Source organism: Chrysemys picta, chromosome 1, assembly GCF_011386835.1.
Source record: "Chrysemys picta bellii isolate R12L10 chromosome 1, ASM1138683v2, whole genome shotgun sequence".
NCBI lineage: Eukaryota > Metazoa > Chordata > Testudines > Emydidae > Chrysemys > Chrysemys picta.
This window is the reverse complement of record NC_088791.1, coordinates 63,911,008-63,928,401: the sequence shown is the minus strand read 5'-3', so window position 1 is coordinate 63,928,401 and position 17,394 is coordinate 63,911,008. Positions and strand designations below refer to the sequence as shown.

At 40.1% G+C, this 17,394-nt stretch overlaps 1 protein-coding gene across 5 annotated transcripts in view; it reads right to left on the bottom strand.

Moving 5' to 3' along the window:
- HMGA2 (high mobility group AT-hook 2) overlaps positions 1–17,394 on the bottom strand; it is a 169,847-nt gene that overhangs the window by 140,034 nt on the left and 12,419 nt on the right. For 4 of the 5 annotated variants that reach the window (XM_024107617.3, XM_042852898.2, XM_024107619.3 and 1 more), the window contains exon 3: positions 17,043–17,093. In XM_024107617.3, the coding sequence (XP_023963385.1) occupies positions 17,043–17,093 (51 nt within the window). Of the gene's footprint in view, positions 1–9,307; positions 9,422–17,042; positions 17,094–17,394 lie in introns of all 5 variants that reach the window. The other variant, XR_006175093.2, reaches the window with a different exon arrangement.

Below are 17,394 nucleotides of genomic sequence, written 5' to 3'. Positions count from 1 at the left end.
TCTTATGATATACCGTTTATGAGAGCCTTTTTAATACAAACTAACAGGTTTTAACCAAAAGCAAGGAGGCAAATAAATAAATAAATGAACAAACATCTCCTTGCATATTCCAATATTCCCACTGAAGTAAATGGGAGTTCAGGTGCACAAAGAATGCAGGACACAAGGGATGGGGGCAATAACTGCAATGGGCCAGAGTTAAGGTTACTTTGGAACCGTGAATTTGTTTGCATTTGAATGATTAAAGTCTTAATCTTAATGATACATTAACACAGGTTTCTTCACCCACCCAAATTATGATAGCTCCAACTGGGTCTGTTACCCTAAATCATAGGTGTTTTCTCTATATGGGATTATTATTCTTTGCCTTGGATTTCATAAAGCAGTACCACCCAGTTTACCATCACTGGATGTGCCATTAGAAGATAGCCTAGTGACTAGCTGAAGTTGTTTTTGTAAAAAGAATTATTAAAAAGTCTGGTTTTAAAACAATTATTTGTTTCCAAACTGTGACTAGAATAACATTTCTCTTTGGGTTTCGGTGCTATGGACTCTTTTTCTTGGCTATACCTACAGAATTTCAATCTAGCTGTTAAAAACAAATGGTATGACACAGAAAAGAAAGGTTACCTATGTTCTGTAACCAGAGTTCTTTGAGATGTGTGGTTCCTATCTCTATTTCTCTATGGGTACGAAAACACTCCAGGCACCTGAGCCAGAAGATTCTTGCTAGCAATGTCTGTTGATCTGCACCTGTGCTCTTTCCCTCCTTGAGCTCTGATCCAAGGGCAAGAGGGATAGTGAAAAACTGACTGCTTCTCCAGTTCCTTCTTTCCCATGAATCAAGTATTATGATCCAAAGCAGAGGAGAAGGAGGGCAGGTAGTTTAATACAGCCAGGGATCGCACATCTTGAAGAACTCTGGTGACAGAAGGTAAGTAACCTATTTTTCTTCTTTGAGTGCTGGTCCCTATGTGTATCCCACTGTGGATAACTGACAAGCAGATCTCATGATGGCAGAGGGCATGAGAATCTCTGTGGTATTGATGACTGCAGCACCACTAACTGAATGCACCCCTATATTCACACTCTATACACCACTGTAATAATTTTTGAACAAAATATACCTTTCTAAGTTATCATTTGAAAAACTAATAACTCACTGATCAATAATATCATGATGAAATGTGTGCAGCAACATTATATGGAAAGTTATGTATTCCCCTGAGTGATGTTGGTAGCACATGTTCAAACCCACATAACTCTGGTTAGGCAGGACTGGTCAAGCAGGTCTTAAACACAGGAATGTGTGTTTATATCAGGGGTCGGCAACGTTCGGCACGTGGCTCGCCAGGGTAAGCACCCTGGTGGGCCGGGCCAGTTTTATTTACCTGCTGATGCAGCAGGTTCGGCCGATCACGGCCCCCAATGGCCGCGGTTCGCCGTCCCAGGCCAATGGGGGTGGCAAGAAGCAGCGCGGGCGAGCGATATGCTGGCCGCAGCTTCTCGCCGCTCCTATTGGCCCGGGACGGCGAACCGCGACCAGTGGGGGCCACGATCGGCCAAACCTGCCGCATCAGCAGGTAAATAAAACTGGCCCGGCCCGCCAGGGTGCTTACCCTGGCGAGCCGCGCGCCGAACGTTGCTGACCCCTGGTTTATATGAATGTACGTATAAGTAATAAATAAGGTCCTTTAAACAGCAAGAGGGAGACATGGTAAATCTGCATTTTAGCAAACAACAGTATGAAATCTCTTTCACAACAAGACTTTTTGTCTATGTCCTCACAGAGGGAATGAACTTTATCTGGGGGTAACCCTCAGGAAAATGCATTTCAAAGGGTGACAGAACTATGAAAGTGAGGAGCAAAAACACCCCAAGTTTTCTCTCCCTATCCATTTCTCTCTTTTCTGCCTAAGAAGACAAAAGAAACAGCCTATGGACTTTGGGAGAGACCCTGATCTGAAATTTGCTCAATCCTGTTGCTGGGAGCATATGGTAAGACTTTCACCTTGAAGCAGGTCTAGTTTGTTAAGTTTAAAGAGCATTTTATCTTTATTTCTCTTGTAATCATTTCTGACTTTAATGCCTTATACTTGTACTCACTTAAAATCTATTTATGTAGTTAAATAAATTTGTTTTATTCTTTAATTAAAACTAAACTAGTGCTGTCTTTAAACTGAACTGTGTTGGTAACTCCATTTATGGTAGCAAACTGTTCTACATTGATCCCCTTCCAGGGGCAATGGATGAAATATATCTGGACTGCCCAGGAGAGGGCTTGAGAGTGCAGAACACATGTTTTGGGGGGAAATTCAGGACTGGGAGTGTGTTGGGATCACCCTGCAGGTAGTAACCCAGGCTGCTGGAAGCCAGTGTATGGCTGGTGTGTTGCTGACAGATTGCTAGGGTCAGAGTTGCTGGACTAGGGCTGTGGCTATAAACAGACACTCATGATGTGATATGCATGCTGTTTGGTTGTTTGTGAGATGCCCAGGTTGGAAGTTTCAGCAGCAACGCGTTGTGAGGCACCAAAGTTTGCAGGGCAGGTGGTGACACCTGGAGCTGATACTCCTATGTTGAATCTATAAATAGTATAAACTAAACATTGTATAAAGCCAAATTTTGTAGTTAGTTTAGTTAATTTATTAGATATTTAGATGTTGCCCACTACTAAATTAACTAAAGTAACTACAAATTTTTGCTTTATACAATGTTTAGTTCATACTATTTATAGGTTCAACATAGGAAGATCAGCTCCCATGGATACTGGAAGGGTTCCGTTTCAGACCAGGGCTGCGATATGGAGGAACTGGAGAGGTGGATGGTCTGCACCACCCCTTTTACTCTCAGATCCAAGCACGAGGAGGGAAAAAGCACAGGCACTGACCAACAGACACTACTAGCAAGACTCTTCCAGTCTCAGGAACATGGAGTGCATGCCTGCAGATGGGAATAAACATAGGGACCAGTACTCAAAGAAGAACCTTCTCTCTCCCAAGAGAGTTTATAGATTCAGGGACAAGTTCTCTTCTGCACAAAAGCTGAAGTCAATGACATTGTGTTAGTGTAACTTAGAGGAGACTAAATATTAATTATATTGCACCATAGGTATTTATATATAAATACATGGTGTGAAATCCTGGCTCCATTGAAGTCAATGGGAGTTTTACTATTGACTTTAATGGAGCCTAAATTTCACCCATAGTCCTTGACCTGAATAATTTGGCCCATGGAGTAATATATTCTGAATGTGTTTTGCAGTGGCATCTAACTGTTCCCAGCATCCCACCTATGTCTGTCCTCAACTGAACGCTACACTAATTCAGGCAGCAAGATAATTCACATTACTGGATCTTTCTACACCACAGAATACTTTGCTGATGTAAAGTTATGAGTTTGACTTTTAAATTGTCTGCTTCACTGAAATGATTAGAAAAGAGTAAGAATTATTTGAATTTTTAAAGTAGCAACACTATGTATTTGATACACATGATCCTTTTGTAAAAACATCAACAAAAAGCCTGTTACATAAGGGTAGGATATACAAAGGTATTTATGCATTTAAAGTCCAGTTTTGGCCTCATTGTGATCCACAAAATTCTCATCGAATCCTGTAGGCACCTAAACTCACTCGGCACCTAAGTTTTCATGGTAAAAGTTCCCTAGATGCCAACATTTTTGCCTCTTGGTATGTACATTCCTGCCTCCCTTTAGGCAGCTGGATGCTCATCCCTTACCTAAGCCCCAGAGCACTCCACAAATAGGGGGAAGATAGGCATTCTGCCACCGACTTTGTGTGTGAGGCCTGATCCTGTAGACATGCTCCCTGGATCAGGTCCCATTCAAAATCCAGCTGGATGAGAAAGTGGTGGTGGAGTCTACTTTATAACTTCTAGCTCAGTGGCTGGAGCACTCACCTGGGATGTGGGACACCCAGGTTCATTCCATGCTCTCTGCCAGAGTGGAGAGAAAGGATTTGAACAGGGATCTTCCAACGCTCCGGGGGGTGATTTAACCATGGAACTATAATGACTATTTAAGTATTTATCAACAGTGGATCAGCCATTGGGGCAGAAAGAGAGAGAGCGAGCGCGAGAATGAATGACTGTAATAGAGTGGTGGGAGATCTGTGTCCAGTCCCACTGCTCTAACCTCTCTTTCATTACATAGCCACAGCTTCAACAAAGGGGGGGGGGGAGAGAGAGAGAGAGATTTCCCCCTCCCCACAAATCAGAATATCCCATAGTCCTATGGTTAGAGCACTCTCCTGAGACGTGGGAGACACCTGTTCAAAACTTCTCTCTGCCTTTAGCAGAGAGAGGGAATTGAACCTGGGTCTCCTACATAAGCACCTTAACCACTGAGCTAGAAGTGGGCTTGTCTACCCCAACCCCTACTTTCTGTGGAGCAAGGCAGGCATTTAATTCATTCCCTAGGTGGTGCCTCCCTGCAGCTTAGATTTAGGACCCTGTCTCTGAGAAAGGAGGAAGTTTAGCACTCACCTCTCTCTTTGGCATATCCCACTGGCTAGCTCAGGCACCTATCTCTCCCCATTCATTGTACAGGGAGACTAGGTGCCTAACTCATCTTTGTGGATCACAGTGTTGTTCCTGTGATTTTTAGGTGCCTAAAAGTTGGGCACCATGATGCTCAGTGTTGCAACGCCTAAGTCCCTTTGTGGATCCCACCCTAAATTTCTGTACAAGTCTAATCAATCCTTTATTTATGGGGTATTGTTTGCAGGAGGTGCTTTCACCTTCCTCTAACCAAAACACCACTACCTAAGGCCTGGTCCACACTAACCCCCCACTTCGAACTAAGATACGCAACGTAGCTGAAGTCGAAGTACCTTAGTTCGAACTTACTGCGGGCCCAGACGCGGCAGGCAGGCTCCCCCGTTGACTCCGCATACTCCTCTCGTGGAGCAGGAGTACCGGCGTTGACGGCAAGCACTTCCGGGATCGATCCCAGAAGATCGATTGCTTACCGCTGGACCCAGAGGTAAGTATAGACCTACCCTAAGTAAGATGTGTACCAAACTTATTGAGATTCAACTGTTATTATGATATATGCTCACAATGTACTCAACATTGAACAAAACACTGAGTAGCAGATGAATATTTGGCACTTATGTCACTCTTTTTCATCAACGGATCTCACAGTTTTATGTTAGCATGATAATAATACCTCATTTTATAGACAGCTAAATGACTTGCATAAGATCACACACCAAGTCAGTGGTAGACTAAGAACTAGAATCCAGGGATGAATTGAAAAGGACCGTTCACTTCAATGGGACCAAGATTTCACCCTACATCTCCTGGATCCCAGCCCCCTGCTCAATCTACTTGACCATAGCCACCTGAAGTATTTACTAAAACAATCTTTACCTTCATATAAGGCCTGATATTACAGCTGTTTCATGCCTGGAAAACTTCAATTGACTTCATCATGAGTTCTCTGAATGAAATGTTTCCAAAATCAGGCCAATACAGTCCAGGGAGACATCTGTTGCACCTAATGGTGGCATAAACTGTTTCTACATCTAGGCATGCATCCCACAGGAGTCTGGTGTTTTTGCTCTGAATTTTTAATGCTGTAAGCCAAGTGCTGTATCAGACAAACAATGGAAAAAGGTTCCTGAGCAGATTTTTCAAAGCATCATTAACAGGAAACAATGCAGTATGAGTGGGCAGAGTATGAATGAATTCAACGTGAATACTAAGGAAACCCCAAAAATATGTGAGCACAGTGCAACTTTGATAAGATCATGATAGCGAAGCGCACGTATGTGTTTGTATAACAACTTGTAAAAGCTCCCAATTGATCTTTATGAGGATAACTGATGTAACAGTCAAGATGGATTAAGATAACGTATTGGATAAAGTTGCCATTCTCTCTGTAGACAGGAACTACCAGTTTTAATGAGTTTTAAGTGCTAAGCAGTTATTCTAAACAGAGAGGATGTAAAACAAAAAATTCTAAACCTGGCTGATTCATTAATAATTTGAATGGCTCCAAAATGTAAGCTACGCCCATTGGTACACTAAAGCATACAGACCTCTATGGGCCAGATACAACTGTCATTTACACTGGTGTAAATCCATTAAAATTAATGTGGTTACTGCAAGCTTAGCTTATTAATATTATTATGTACATCACTGTAACTAGGAACAGAATTTGACCCTACAATTTACAGACACCTAGACTGGCAGTCTAGAAAAGGATAAACTTATGATGATATGTCCAAATAAAATATACAGTAGAACCTCGGAGTTACGAATACCAGAGTTATGAACTGACCCATCAACCATACACCTCATTTGGAACCGGAAGTACTCAATCATGCAGCAACAGAGACCAAAAAATAAAAAGGCAAATACAGTACAGTACTGTGTTAAACGTAAACTGCTTTAAGAAAAAGAGGAAAAGTTTTAAAAAAAGATTTGACAAGGTAAGGAAAACTCTTTCTGTACTTGTTTCATTTAAATTAAGATGGCTAAAAGCAGCATTTTTCTTCTGCATAGTAAAGTTTCAAAGCTTTATTAAGTCAATGTTCAGAGGTAAACTTTTGAAAGAAAAACTAGAATGTTTTGTTCAGAGTTACGAACATTTAAGAGTTACGAAAAACCTCCATTCCCAAAGTGTTTGTAACTCTGACAAACAAAATAAAAGAGCACATTACGCACTACTAGCTTCCATAAATTGCTATGAAAAGAATTACTATCTTGAAGTCTTCTTCCCCAACATATGTCAAATTACACAATACATGTATTAAATTGCCTAAGGTCCAACGAGTAGGAAATGAACTACTATTTCAACAGGTAAAGCCAGAAATAAGCTCATGTGAAAGACTTCATGGAAAGCAGCTCTCCTTGTATACAGTCCTTCTAGCCACACTGTAAAACACACCAGGGCCATGTTCCATGAATGTACTGAATTCTGCAATGTCAGCCTCCGGGCAAAAATAATGAAGCCTACAGATGGCCATATTCATAGATGTAGTACCTCCTCCTCAGATCTGTCAACTAAGAGTGGCCCTGAGGATGCTCTTGCACAATATAAAGGTCACTGTTCCACCAAGAAATCAAGGGAACGTTAAAGCTGGACAAACCAAGTGAGCAATGACAAAAAAGATAACTCTGTGACTGACAGTTCCTTCTGCTTGTAAACAAGGAAGTTATACTACATCAACAGTCACTGACACAGACCATACTGACAAGAGTTTGTAAAATCAGAATCACTTTGAACCAAGAATGACAAAAGATTGCAGAACAAACAGTGCATTATAAATGTTATCATCTATAACATCAAGATTTCAAGTTCCTCAACATATGACTTTTTCATTCAGTCGTTCACCGCCCTGGGCCTTGGTGCTTCCTATTACAGAGTCTCCCTGAAGAATGAAAATATTTGGATTCTCCGGGACCTTAGCAGATATCCTGTTCCTTTATTGACAATGTCACTGATGCATCTGAAATTGCTAAATTATATATCTTAACTGACTCTTTAAATGGTAAAGATCTGGATTCATCTTTCTGTGATGTTAGTGTTTTCAGATTCAATCGGCAGGTTTTGTCCCAGTATTTTATTTTTCTTTTAAGATCTAAAGAACACTGCACATAGGTTCTGAAAAAGAAAAATAACAGCTCTGCTGTAAACATGCTGTGTTCCTCACACTTTTTTAATTTGAACCTGTACCAAATTTGAGTGGATATAAATGGGCAATGCTAACTAAAGACACATATAAACTACATTATTGTTGGTATAAAAACTGGTTTTCCTGAATCAGGTGCTTGTATTTAATGAGAGCATCCCCCTTTCTTGTTGAAAATCCTGTACTGTAACTAAAATATAATACTGAATTTCAATATGAAGCAAACCTTTGTCCTATGATTAAGGAATAGGAAATAATAATAATAATGCTCGCACTTACATCATGCAATGATTTCATTCAAGGACCTCAAAGCATTTTCCAAACATTAAGTATCCCAAAACCATCGGAAGAGACTCAAACCTGCATTGCATCCAGATCTCCAATTGGGGTATGTAAAGAATGTAGAATCAGGCTTAAAGCATCACTGGTAGTAAGTGTTATCAAACTCCTTATTTCAGATGGGTGAATTTAAGCACAGAGGGCCTTATTATCACTTACACTAAGCATCACCACTCTAGCAGTATAAAATGGGAGGAAGTTATCATTACCGCTAAAGGCCATAGTGTAAATCAGCATTGGGCACAAAGGGATTAAGTGGCTTCCCCCATACCACATAGAGCGGGGTCGGCAACGTTCGGCACGCGGCTCGCCAGGGTAAGCACCCTGGCGGGCCGGGCCAGTTTTATTTACCTGCTGACGCGGCAGGTTCGGCCGATCGCAGCCCCCACTGGCCGCGGTTCGCCGTCCCGGGCCAATGGGGGTGGCGAGAAGCCGCAGCCAGCACATTGTTCACCTGCGCCGCTTCTTGCCGCCCCCATTGGCCCGGGACGGTGAACCGTGGCCAGTGGGGGCCGCGATCGGCCGAACCTACAGCGTCAGCAGGTAAATAAAACTGGCCCGGCCCGCCAGGGTGCTTACCCTGGCGAGCCACGTGCTGAACGTTGCCAACCCCTGACATAGAGGGTAAGAACTGGAAGAGAATCCAGGAGTCCTGACTCTCAGCCTAACCATCAGATGACACTTTTACACATGGTATTCCATTCATTGTGTCAGGTTTCCCCCCACCCCCATATACTCAAGGGTGTAAGGAGTTGACTTTTTTATTTCTGAAGTGGGAGGCAGTGGAGGTGCTAGCCCATTGGGGGTCCTATTCAGGAATGTTTCCCCCCGTACCCCCAACACATACTAATAAACTAAGCTGACCCTGGAGTGTTTATTTTCGGATCTTTTTGAAAACATATAGTTTTTAAAATGAGTAAAATACTAACACAGGCAAGTTCTTATGAAAATAATAATTAAAAAAATCAAACAGGGGGCCCCCTTGAGCTGCTCAGGGCCCCTAAACAATTGCTTAGTCTACTTATGCCTAGTGCCAGCTCTGGTGGCAGGCCTTTAACTGGACATGTCCAGTGTCCATAGCAAAAATCAGCTTGTGTCTCAATAAAATAGATTACTTACATTCAGAACATTTAAGGAATTATCCAGCTAGGTTTGATGATTGTATTTCTCATTTTAAAAGACAAATGCAGGAGTTTTATATGCAATGAAGATGTAAGGAGGAGATAAGTTCACTAGGATTCACACTTCCGTCAAATAGAAACTAGAAAATAGAAAAATAGAAAATAGAGCCCAGTTACAGAAACTCACGCTGGTCCTGACACTCCCTCATCCATCTTGTACACAAAGAGTATGCAAGGCCCTTCCAAGTCCTCCCTACGTCATTGTCCTGACAGCTAGACATGTGCTGGATGCATCTTTAGCCTATAGGAATTGGAAACAAGCAGATGCATTGGTTTGGGAAACAATTCAAATGTGTGCTTCCCTCCATCAACTAACCTGTAGACAAGTGAGAGCTACTAAGAAAGGACAACCTTCCTATGATACAAGGCAAGTATCAGGAAATCAGAGTTCTATTCCTGGCTCTTCCAAAGATTTCATATGTGACCCTGGGCAAGACACTTAGGGCCAAATTTCTAAAGTATTTAGCTGCTTAACTCCCATTTATTTCAATGGAAGTTAGATACCTAAATGTCTTTTAAAATCTGGGCTCCTAACCTCTATGGAATACATTTTCAATGGGCTGAGGCTCAACATCTCCTTTTATACCCACAAAATTTTCATGGCGAAAAACTGAACTGCAGGAGCAAATCTGAGTGCTTGTACCTCTACCTAACTGATTTGTGCAGTCAGATCCTTAGAGACACAGGTAGTAAGAACTGTACCTGCAACTGAACTGTGGCTGCACATACTGGAGGTGCAAAATGCCCTCAGAAGAAGTGGGCTACCCTTTTGGCAATGTAGCTCCTGAATCTGTTTTCCCATATATAAAAAGGGGATGCAGGAATACTTACCTACCTGACAAGAAGTGTTATGAAAATTAAGGGATACTGTCAAATGAAAAATCATTTTTAAATACACTAACTTTCTTACTATGCTACTAATAACACCTGAGATTATAAAAAATAAACATTTTAAAATGTCAACTTACTTTTCACTATTGATACTGTTTCCTTACTTATTGCATTTCCCTCACTTTCAACCATGAACATTTGCTGTTTGGGGCCAATCTGAATTGGCAGTTTCCCTTTAATAACTATGAATGCTTTGAGAAGCTCAGATAGAAAATGCTATAGAAATGCAAAGTTTTGCTCTTTGGTTAACTTGGACATCTTGTGATACCCCATTCTGGCATAGAGGGCATCAGTGAACTACCCTTTTGATAATATAAATAAAAGCCCTTGTTAAGGTCTGGTCTACGCTACAGACCTATATCGGTACAACTGCATCGCTCGGGGATGTGAAAAATACCGACCTAACCCTCCGTGTAGACCGCACTATGTTGGCGCTACAGTGGTGCAGCTGCGCCAATGCATGATGCAGCTGCACTGATGCAACTTTTTAGATGTAGACGTGCCCTAACTGTAGGCCATAAAGATATAGGATCAAATTCTCTACCGGTATAAATGGGCAGAACTCCATTGCCATCCATGGAGTCACACCCACTTATACCAGCAGAGAATTTGGCTCCAAAATTCTGAGCAGGGATGATAACTGTGATATCACATACAAAATCCTTTACTTGAATCTGATCTTAGACCTACCCAAAGATTGTACAGAAATGAAGATGCACAGACCTCTCTAAATATATCCAAGGCAGAATATGTTTTTAAGGCATGTTTTCCATTCATTGGCTTCCAGAATGGAGAAGTTGTTTTCCTTCTCCAGAATGCCAAATGGAAAGAAAATAATTAAATGGCAAAATTATGAATCTTTTAAAAATTCACCGGTAATTAGAGATAATCTTAAAGGTTGCTGGATAACTTGCTTTTGCAGTCATTCTAGCCTTTTGAGAGATTATACTTTTTGCAGATCATCCTGTTTGGAAACGATATAAATAAATATGATGCTTTCTAAGTCTTTTAACTTGTTCTTCATGTAACTTAACTTCATGTCACTTGCCTACATTTTCAGCTTAGGAATTGTGAGGACACTGGTCTGACCACTATAGCTATAGAAGCCCATCCAAGATCTTTAGGTGGATAAAATGATGACCGTCCACAGGCAGTAGTCTTGCCTGCATTGATTCATTCATAAGGCTCTACAACAGGAGTGGGCAAACTACAGCCCGCGGGCCAGATCTGGCCCACCAGCGGTTTTAATCCGGCCCTGGAGCTCTCGCGGCTCCACTGGCAGGCCGTGAAACAGTTTGTTTACATTGACGTTCGCAGTTCACAGCCAATGGGAGCTGCAGGAAGCGGCGCGGGCCAAAGGGACATGATGTCCACTGCTTCCCACAGCTCTGGTAAGGTGGCCGGTAACAGCAAACCACGGCCACTGGGAGCTGCAGGCGGCCATGCTTGTGGACGGTCAATGTAAGCAAACTGTCTCGCGGCCCGCCAGCGGATTACCCTGACGGGCCATGTGCGGCTGCAGGTTGCCCACCACTGATCTAAATAATTGATGAAGATATTAAACAGAACCAGACCCAGAACAGATCTCTGCAGGACCCCCCCTTAATATGCCCTTCCAGCTTGACTGTGAACCACTGATAACTACTCTCTTGGAACAGTTTGCCAATCAGTTATGCATCCACAGTATAATAGCTCTATCTAGGCTGTATTTTCCTAGTTTATTTATGAGAAGGTCACGTGAGACAATATTAAAAGCCTTACTAAAGTCAAAATATACCACATCTACTGCTTCCCCCCCATCCACACAGTTAGTTACCCTGTCAAAGAAAGCTATTAGGTTCGTTTGACATGATTTGTTCTTGACAAATCCATGGTGACTGTTACTTATTATCTTCCAGGTGTTTGCAAATTGATTGCTTAATTATTTTCCCCATCATCTTTCTGGGTAGTGAAGTTAAGATGACTGGTCTGTAATTCCCTGGGTTGTCCTTATTCCCCTTTTTATAGATCGGCACTATATTTGCCCTTTTCCAGTCCTCTGGAATCTCTCCCATCTTCCATGACTTTTTGAAGATAATCGCTAATGTCTCAGCTATCTCCTCAGTCAGCTCCTTGAGTATTCTAAGATATATTTCATCAGGCCCTGATGACTTGAAGACATCTAACTAAGTCTAAGTAATTTTTAACTTGTTCTTTCCCTATTTTAGCCTCTGATCCTATCTCATTTTCACTGGCATTCATTAAGTTAGATGTCCGATTGCTACAAAACTTTCTGATGAAAACTAAAACAAAAAAGTTATTTATCCCTTCTGCCATTTCCACATTTTCTGTTATTGTCCCCCCCCCCTCTCCTTGGTCTTTCTCTTGCTTCTAATGTATTTATATAATTTGGAGAAAAAGTTATCAGCTAGAAATCATTTTCTTCACTTTTTTAAAAACAGTTTTGTACCTCTTACTCTAATTTTCAGCATTTAAGGTGAAATCCTGGCCCTAGTGAAGTCAATGGCATAACTTCTATTGATGTCAATGGGGGTAGGATTACACCCTTAAACTTCAGAAACATAGACTTGTCCACCTACGCATGTTAAGATCAGCTCAAACCCTTGCATAGGGAAATGGAGTTTACTTCTGTTTGTTTTATCGCTACCAATTTGAAATGCACTCTTTAGCACATTTGGCAGTAAATATAGCTGCCTGAAAGAAAAAGTCAGGTTATCCGAACAAATCACATTCATCTGTTATTTGTGTTTCAGTGGTTCTGTGTGTGTGTTTGTGCACGCACTGTGCTTAGAAATTAACTACTTCCCCTCTGTTGTTATAAGCAAGTTATTGTTGGAGTTTTGTCCCTCCTTTGCACAATCCATTACCAGATAGTTTCATACTATTATATCATTATGTCAGTCACTTACCCACATCAACTCCAGACCCCTTACAAAGTTATAACATCTGCATATTGAGCTTTGGAATATGCCTGGCTATTTTATGTGCTTTTGAAAAGTTGTGTTTCCGTTTAAACAACGTGGGGGTGAAATCAGACAATGCTAAAAACCAATCTGGAGGGAAAAAAAGAAAGACAAACCTAAATACCCTTTTAAAGCATCATCTTCAGAATGAGGTTTCAGGTTTCGCCATTAAACTGAAGTTTGAGAGCACTAGAAGTCTGTGAAATTTCCAGGACTTTTCAATATGATCCATTGGAATGAATTGTATTATAACTGCTTATTCAGTCTCCGTTCCGCTCCTGCCCCAACACAGTACTTCACTCAGATTACTAGCCTTACACAAATGTAAAAAATGTGGAAGTTTAAAGTGTAGGATCCTTGGGACATGGCAATGGAGACCTACTCCTGCTTCTCACTGACTCCAGTGTGAGTAGGCTTAGGCTCCACAGGTGAAATCCTGGCCCCACTGAAGACAATGGCAAAACTCCCATTGACTTCAATGGGGCCTCATGTCTTTATTATCTCTGTAAATTGCTATGAACATCTATGACACATACAATAGTAATTCTCCTAATAAAAAGCCAGGTTGCTTCATCTGCATGTTCCACTGGCATCAAAGAACCTAGATCATATCCCTGTATCAAAACTTCTAAAATTAAAGAGTAACAAGCATACAAATAAATGTTTTTCATTATTAAAATAATAGGATTTTCTCCCCCAAAGTTTTATTGTACTGCACACATATGTCCAGCAACTTGTGGTGACAGATGGGTTCTACTACAACTGAAACTGAATTTCTGATTCCAAATAAGATGGTTCCCATCTAGTTCTTCCTTATTATCTTCAGTGCTTTTAATCAATTAACTCTAAATGTGGGTGGCTTTTCTTTATAACCAAATATTTATTTCCTATAGAGCCACTCACTCCTTATTGTTTGTTCAACAGACAAGGATCTTATCTTCCTGGACTATTTTTCAAAGTACACGTTATTTTATTAAAAATATTAATATTACTTTGTTTATTGTACACGTCTGGTAAAACAGGTTTCCACTCACTTCACTTCAGCTTTTTTCTCCAGGTTTTATACATTCATAGTCAACTAGATTTAGACCTTCTTCTAAAAAAAATTGTGAGTCACAAATATTAAATACTTAATTTGAACTGGCAGAAAGACTGGCTACCAGAATTCTACAGAAGTCTGTTAGCTAATTTATTTCTGCATGTGCATATTGAAGGAAACAGCAGAAATAATACTTTACAATTTGATGAACAACATATGACACATAACCTCTAAACTCACAAAAATAGGTTACAAACTTAGAAAAATATTTGTCCTATACAATTTCTTGCCCCCCGCAAACACAAAGGAAATCTACGTGTTCCTTATTTTAATTGATACATAACTGTTTAAAGTAATGCTTGATACAAGCATACTAGATTAACAAAGAAAATAACCACTAATGTATTTTAAAAACCAAAATGAAATTCATGTGATAAAAAGGGGTGTTTCCTGTACAGAAGCTAGATGTTAAAACACAGTGGGCCCTATTATGCCATGCCCATCTGTTTTTAGGTAGAATCCCTCACAGATTTCCAAGCAAATACAGTACTGCTTAAAAATTGTTGGTATGATAATGGCTCCTAATGATTTAACAATATTTTTTCATGTATAAAATGTGATATGACTCTCCATTTTACCACATGTAAAGAGGAGCCTGCAAGCCTGACTCAAGCTGGAAAAAAGAAAAGCAGGAGAGAGAAAATGGCACTTTTATTTCCCAATGTCTACAACTTTATCCCATTGGTAGGTGCATGCTCATATATTATTTCTAAAATTCACTAAAAAACAACCATCCAGTACAGTAGCGAATGGGTAAAGGATTCCGTTTCTGATATTTGCAATAAGAAAATACTGCAGAGCTTTAAAATACTCTCTAATTTCAAAGAAATGAGTGACATTGTTGGAAAGCATTAAACTGGTTGCAGAGTGAAGACTGCCTCTATGGGAGAGTCAAGAATTTATTTCTGCAGTTAAATTTTTTCATCCAAAGGACTGTACCGTATTTATTTCTTTGTTACTACTGCCTGCTCGCTCTTGCCAGTATAAGCTACACAAACCAAAGTATAATATAATAAATTTGTTAGTCTCTAAGGTGCCACAAGTACTCCTGTTCTTTTTGCGGATACAGACTAACACGGCTGCTACTCTGAAAAAAGTATAATATGCCAACTATAAAAAAAATACCCTTTTTTTTTTCTTTTCAGAGAAGATACAGCTTAATCTCCAGATACAATGCCTGGGATGGTGCACCTCTTAGCACCACAGACTGTGACATTTTCCATTCCCACAGAGTTAACAACCTTCTGCCTACAACCGCATACACCAAACGTGGTATAGATAGGTTGGATGTTATAAATTATTCTCATAAAACAGCCATTCATTTTGCCTCCCTGGGGACTGCACCCAATGTGAGGATTAGACAAGTTCAGTTAGCATCCACATATACAATCTCAGGCCCTAGTAAACTCTAGACAACCTTATAAGGAAACTGATAGTAATTGCTATACATTTTACTGAGCTATTTAGTGTTTGCCTCATGCAAGCCACCTTTGAGAAGGTTACCAATTCATGTAAGTTCTTATAAACTATCTAATCTCCTAATGCCAATGGGCTTCTTCTCTGTGTACAAAGAATTTGCCTAGTCTAAATACTGTAGACATGTATAGTATATACTGTATGTGACTGTCTGATTTTCTCCACAATATTAGAGGAAGATCCTCAGGCACTTTTATCACTGGTCCACAATAGGACTATTTTTATTGTGTATGTTAAAGCCATCCCTCCTCTCTTGCGCTTAGCTGCTGACACTTTGGGGAATGTCAGTTGTAGTTATAAGCTTCCTGTGGTGCTGTTTTAGCTCTAGGAAGCCTGGATGTCTTGACAACAGTCTTAATATATATTGGAAAGGAAAAGAATGAGCTAATGGAGGGAAAATGACAACATGAAGTGAGGGAAGAGAAGAAGGAACATAATAACGGAATGAAGAAGAGATGAGGTAGTAAAATGAAGTATAGAAAAAAATAGAGGACAGATATGTAGAAGTTAAAGGTAATGGGAGAAGGAAAACTAGATAGAGAATTTATTATGAAACATATGGTTGCACCGTCAATTTCTCCCATTAACTCAGGTGACATTCTCATCACTTTCCTTTTGAAAGTGTGTGTATAAGGGAGAGAAGTAAAAAAGGACATGTACAAGAAGTACTCAACAACTGAACACTGAATTTCTAGACTCCAAGCAACCAGAAATCTGTATGACAAGAGGATCAAGGGCACCATCTGAAAATGCATTTATCACTGACATCAACATCCAGGGAGCCAATAGTAGTGTGAAAGAGCAATATTTTAAAATTTAATAACAAGACAAATGAAAAATATAACACATCACCTAGTTTATGTGAGGTATACAGCTTGCCCAGACAGGGGAAACATTCGGTGCAAGTTACTCAACCTTTATTTTTGTTCCTTTTAAGGATTTTGTGGGGGGAAATGTACTCTGTTTCCCAGGGACTGTGGAGCATTACTAAAGAGACAATGAGGTTTTGTTTTTTTAACTTTATCTTGTACACACTGCATTTGAATTTTATCACCTTTCATAATCACTTTCTGATGCCTGATAATACCCCCTTTAACCTTTGTTACTCAATTACCGAACAAGTTATCTCATTGTTACTCTTTTTTTGAAGGAAGAGTTGAGACTCTTTTCATGCTGATAAGAGACATATAAGTATTCAATGCCAGCAAACATTTAGTAGTAAAGTGTCTTGAGCAAACTATCAGAGTCTAAAGGTAGGAAGTTGAGATAAGGTTTCTGCTGCCTTAACCCTTTCCTCGACCCAACAGAACAGAAAGAAATGAGACAGACATTCTTTTAAAAAAAATGAAATAGAAATAGTCTTCTAAAGAATGGCATTAAAACGTTTTATAAAGCAGAAAAATAAATCAAATGACTAGAAATGGAATACTTACCCATTTTCTGGGCCGGCCTCTGGGTCGTTTTTCTCCAGTGGCTTCTGCTTTCTGTAAAGTGAAAAAAACAACATATTTGATAAGCCAACATTATTTAGCAGTGCTGGTAACTGGGAACATATTTCTTGTAATATTATCCATAATTATGTATCTACTGATTAGATGGGTGGCATTAAGTCTCTGTCTCTCTCTCCCCTATGGCTTGAATCTTGACTGCATTCCTTTTTCTAATATTTCATAGCATAGACTTAAAGATATTAAAATCCCCTCTTGTGGGATAAAAAGAATACAGTTTGTTTCAAGCAGGAAGGAAACTTTTTTAAAACTGATGGACTATTCACAATGGTCTGCC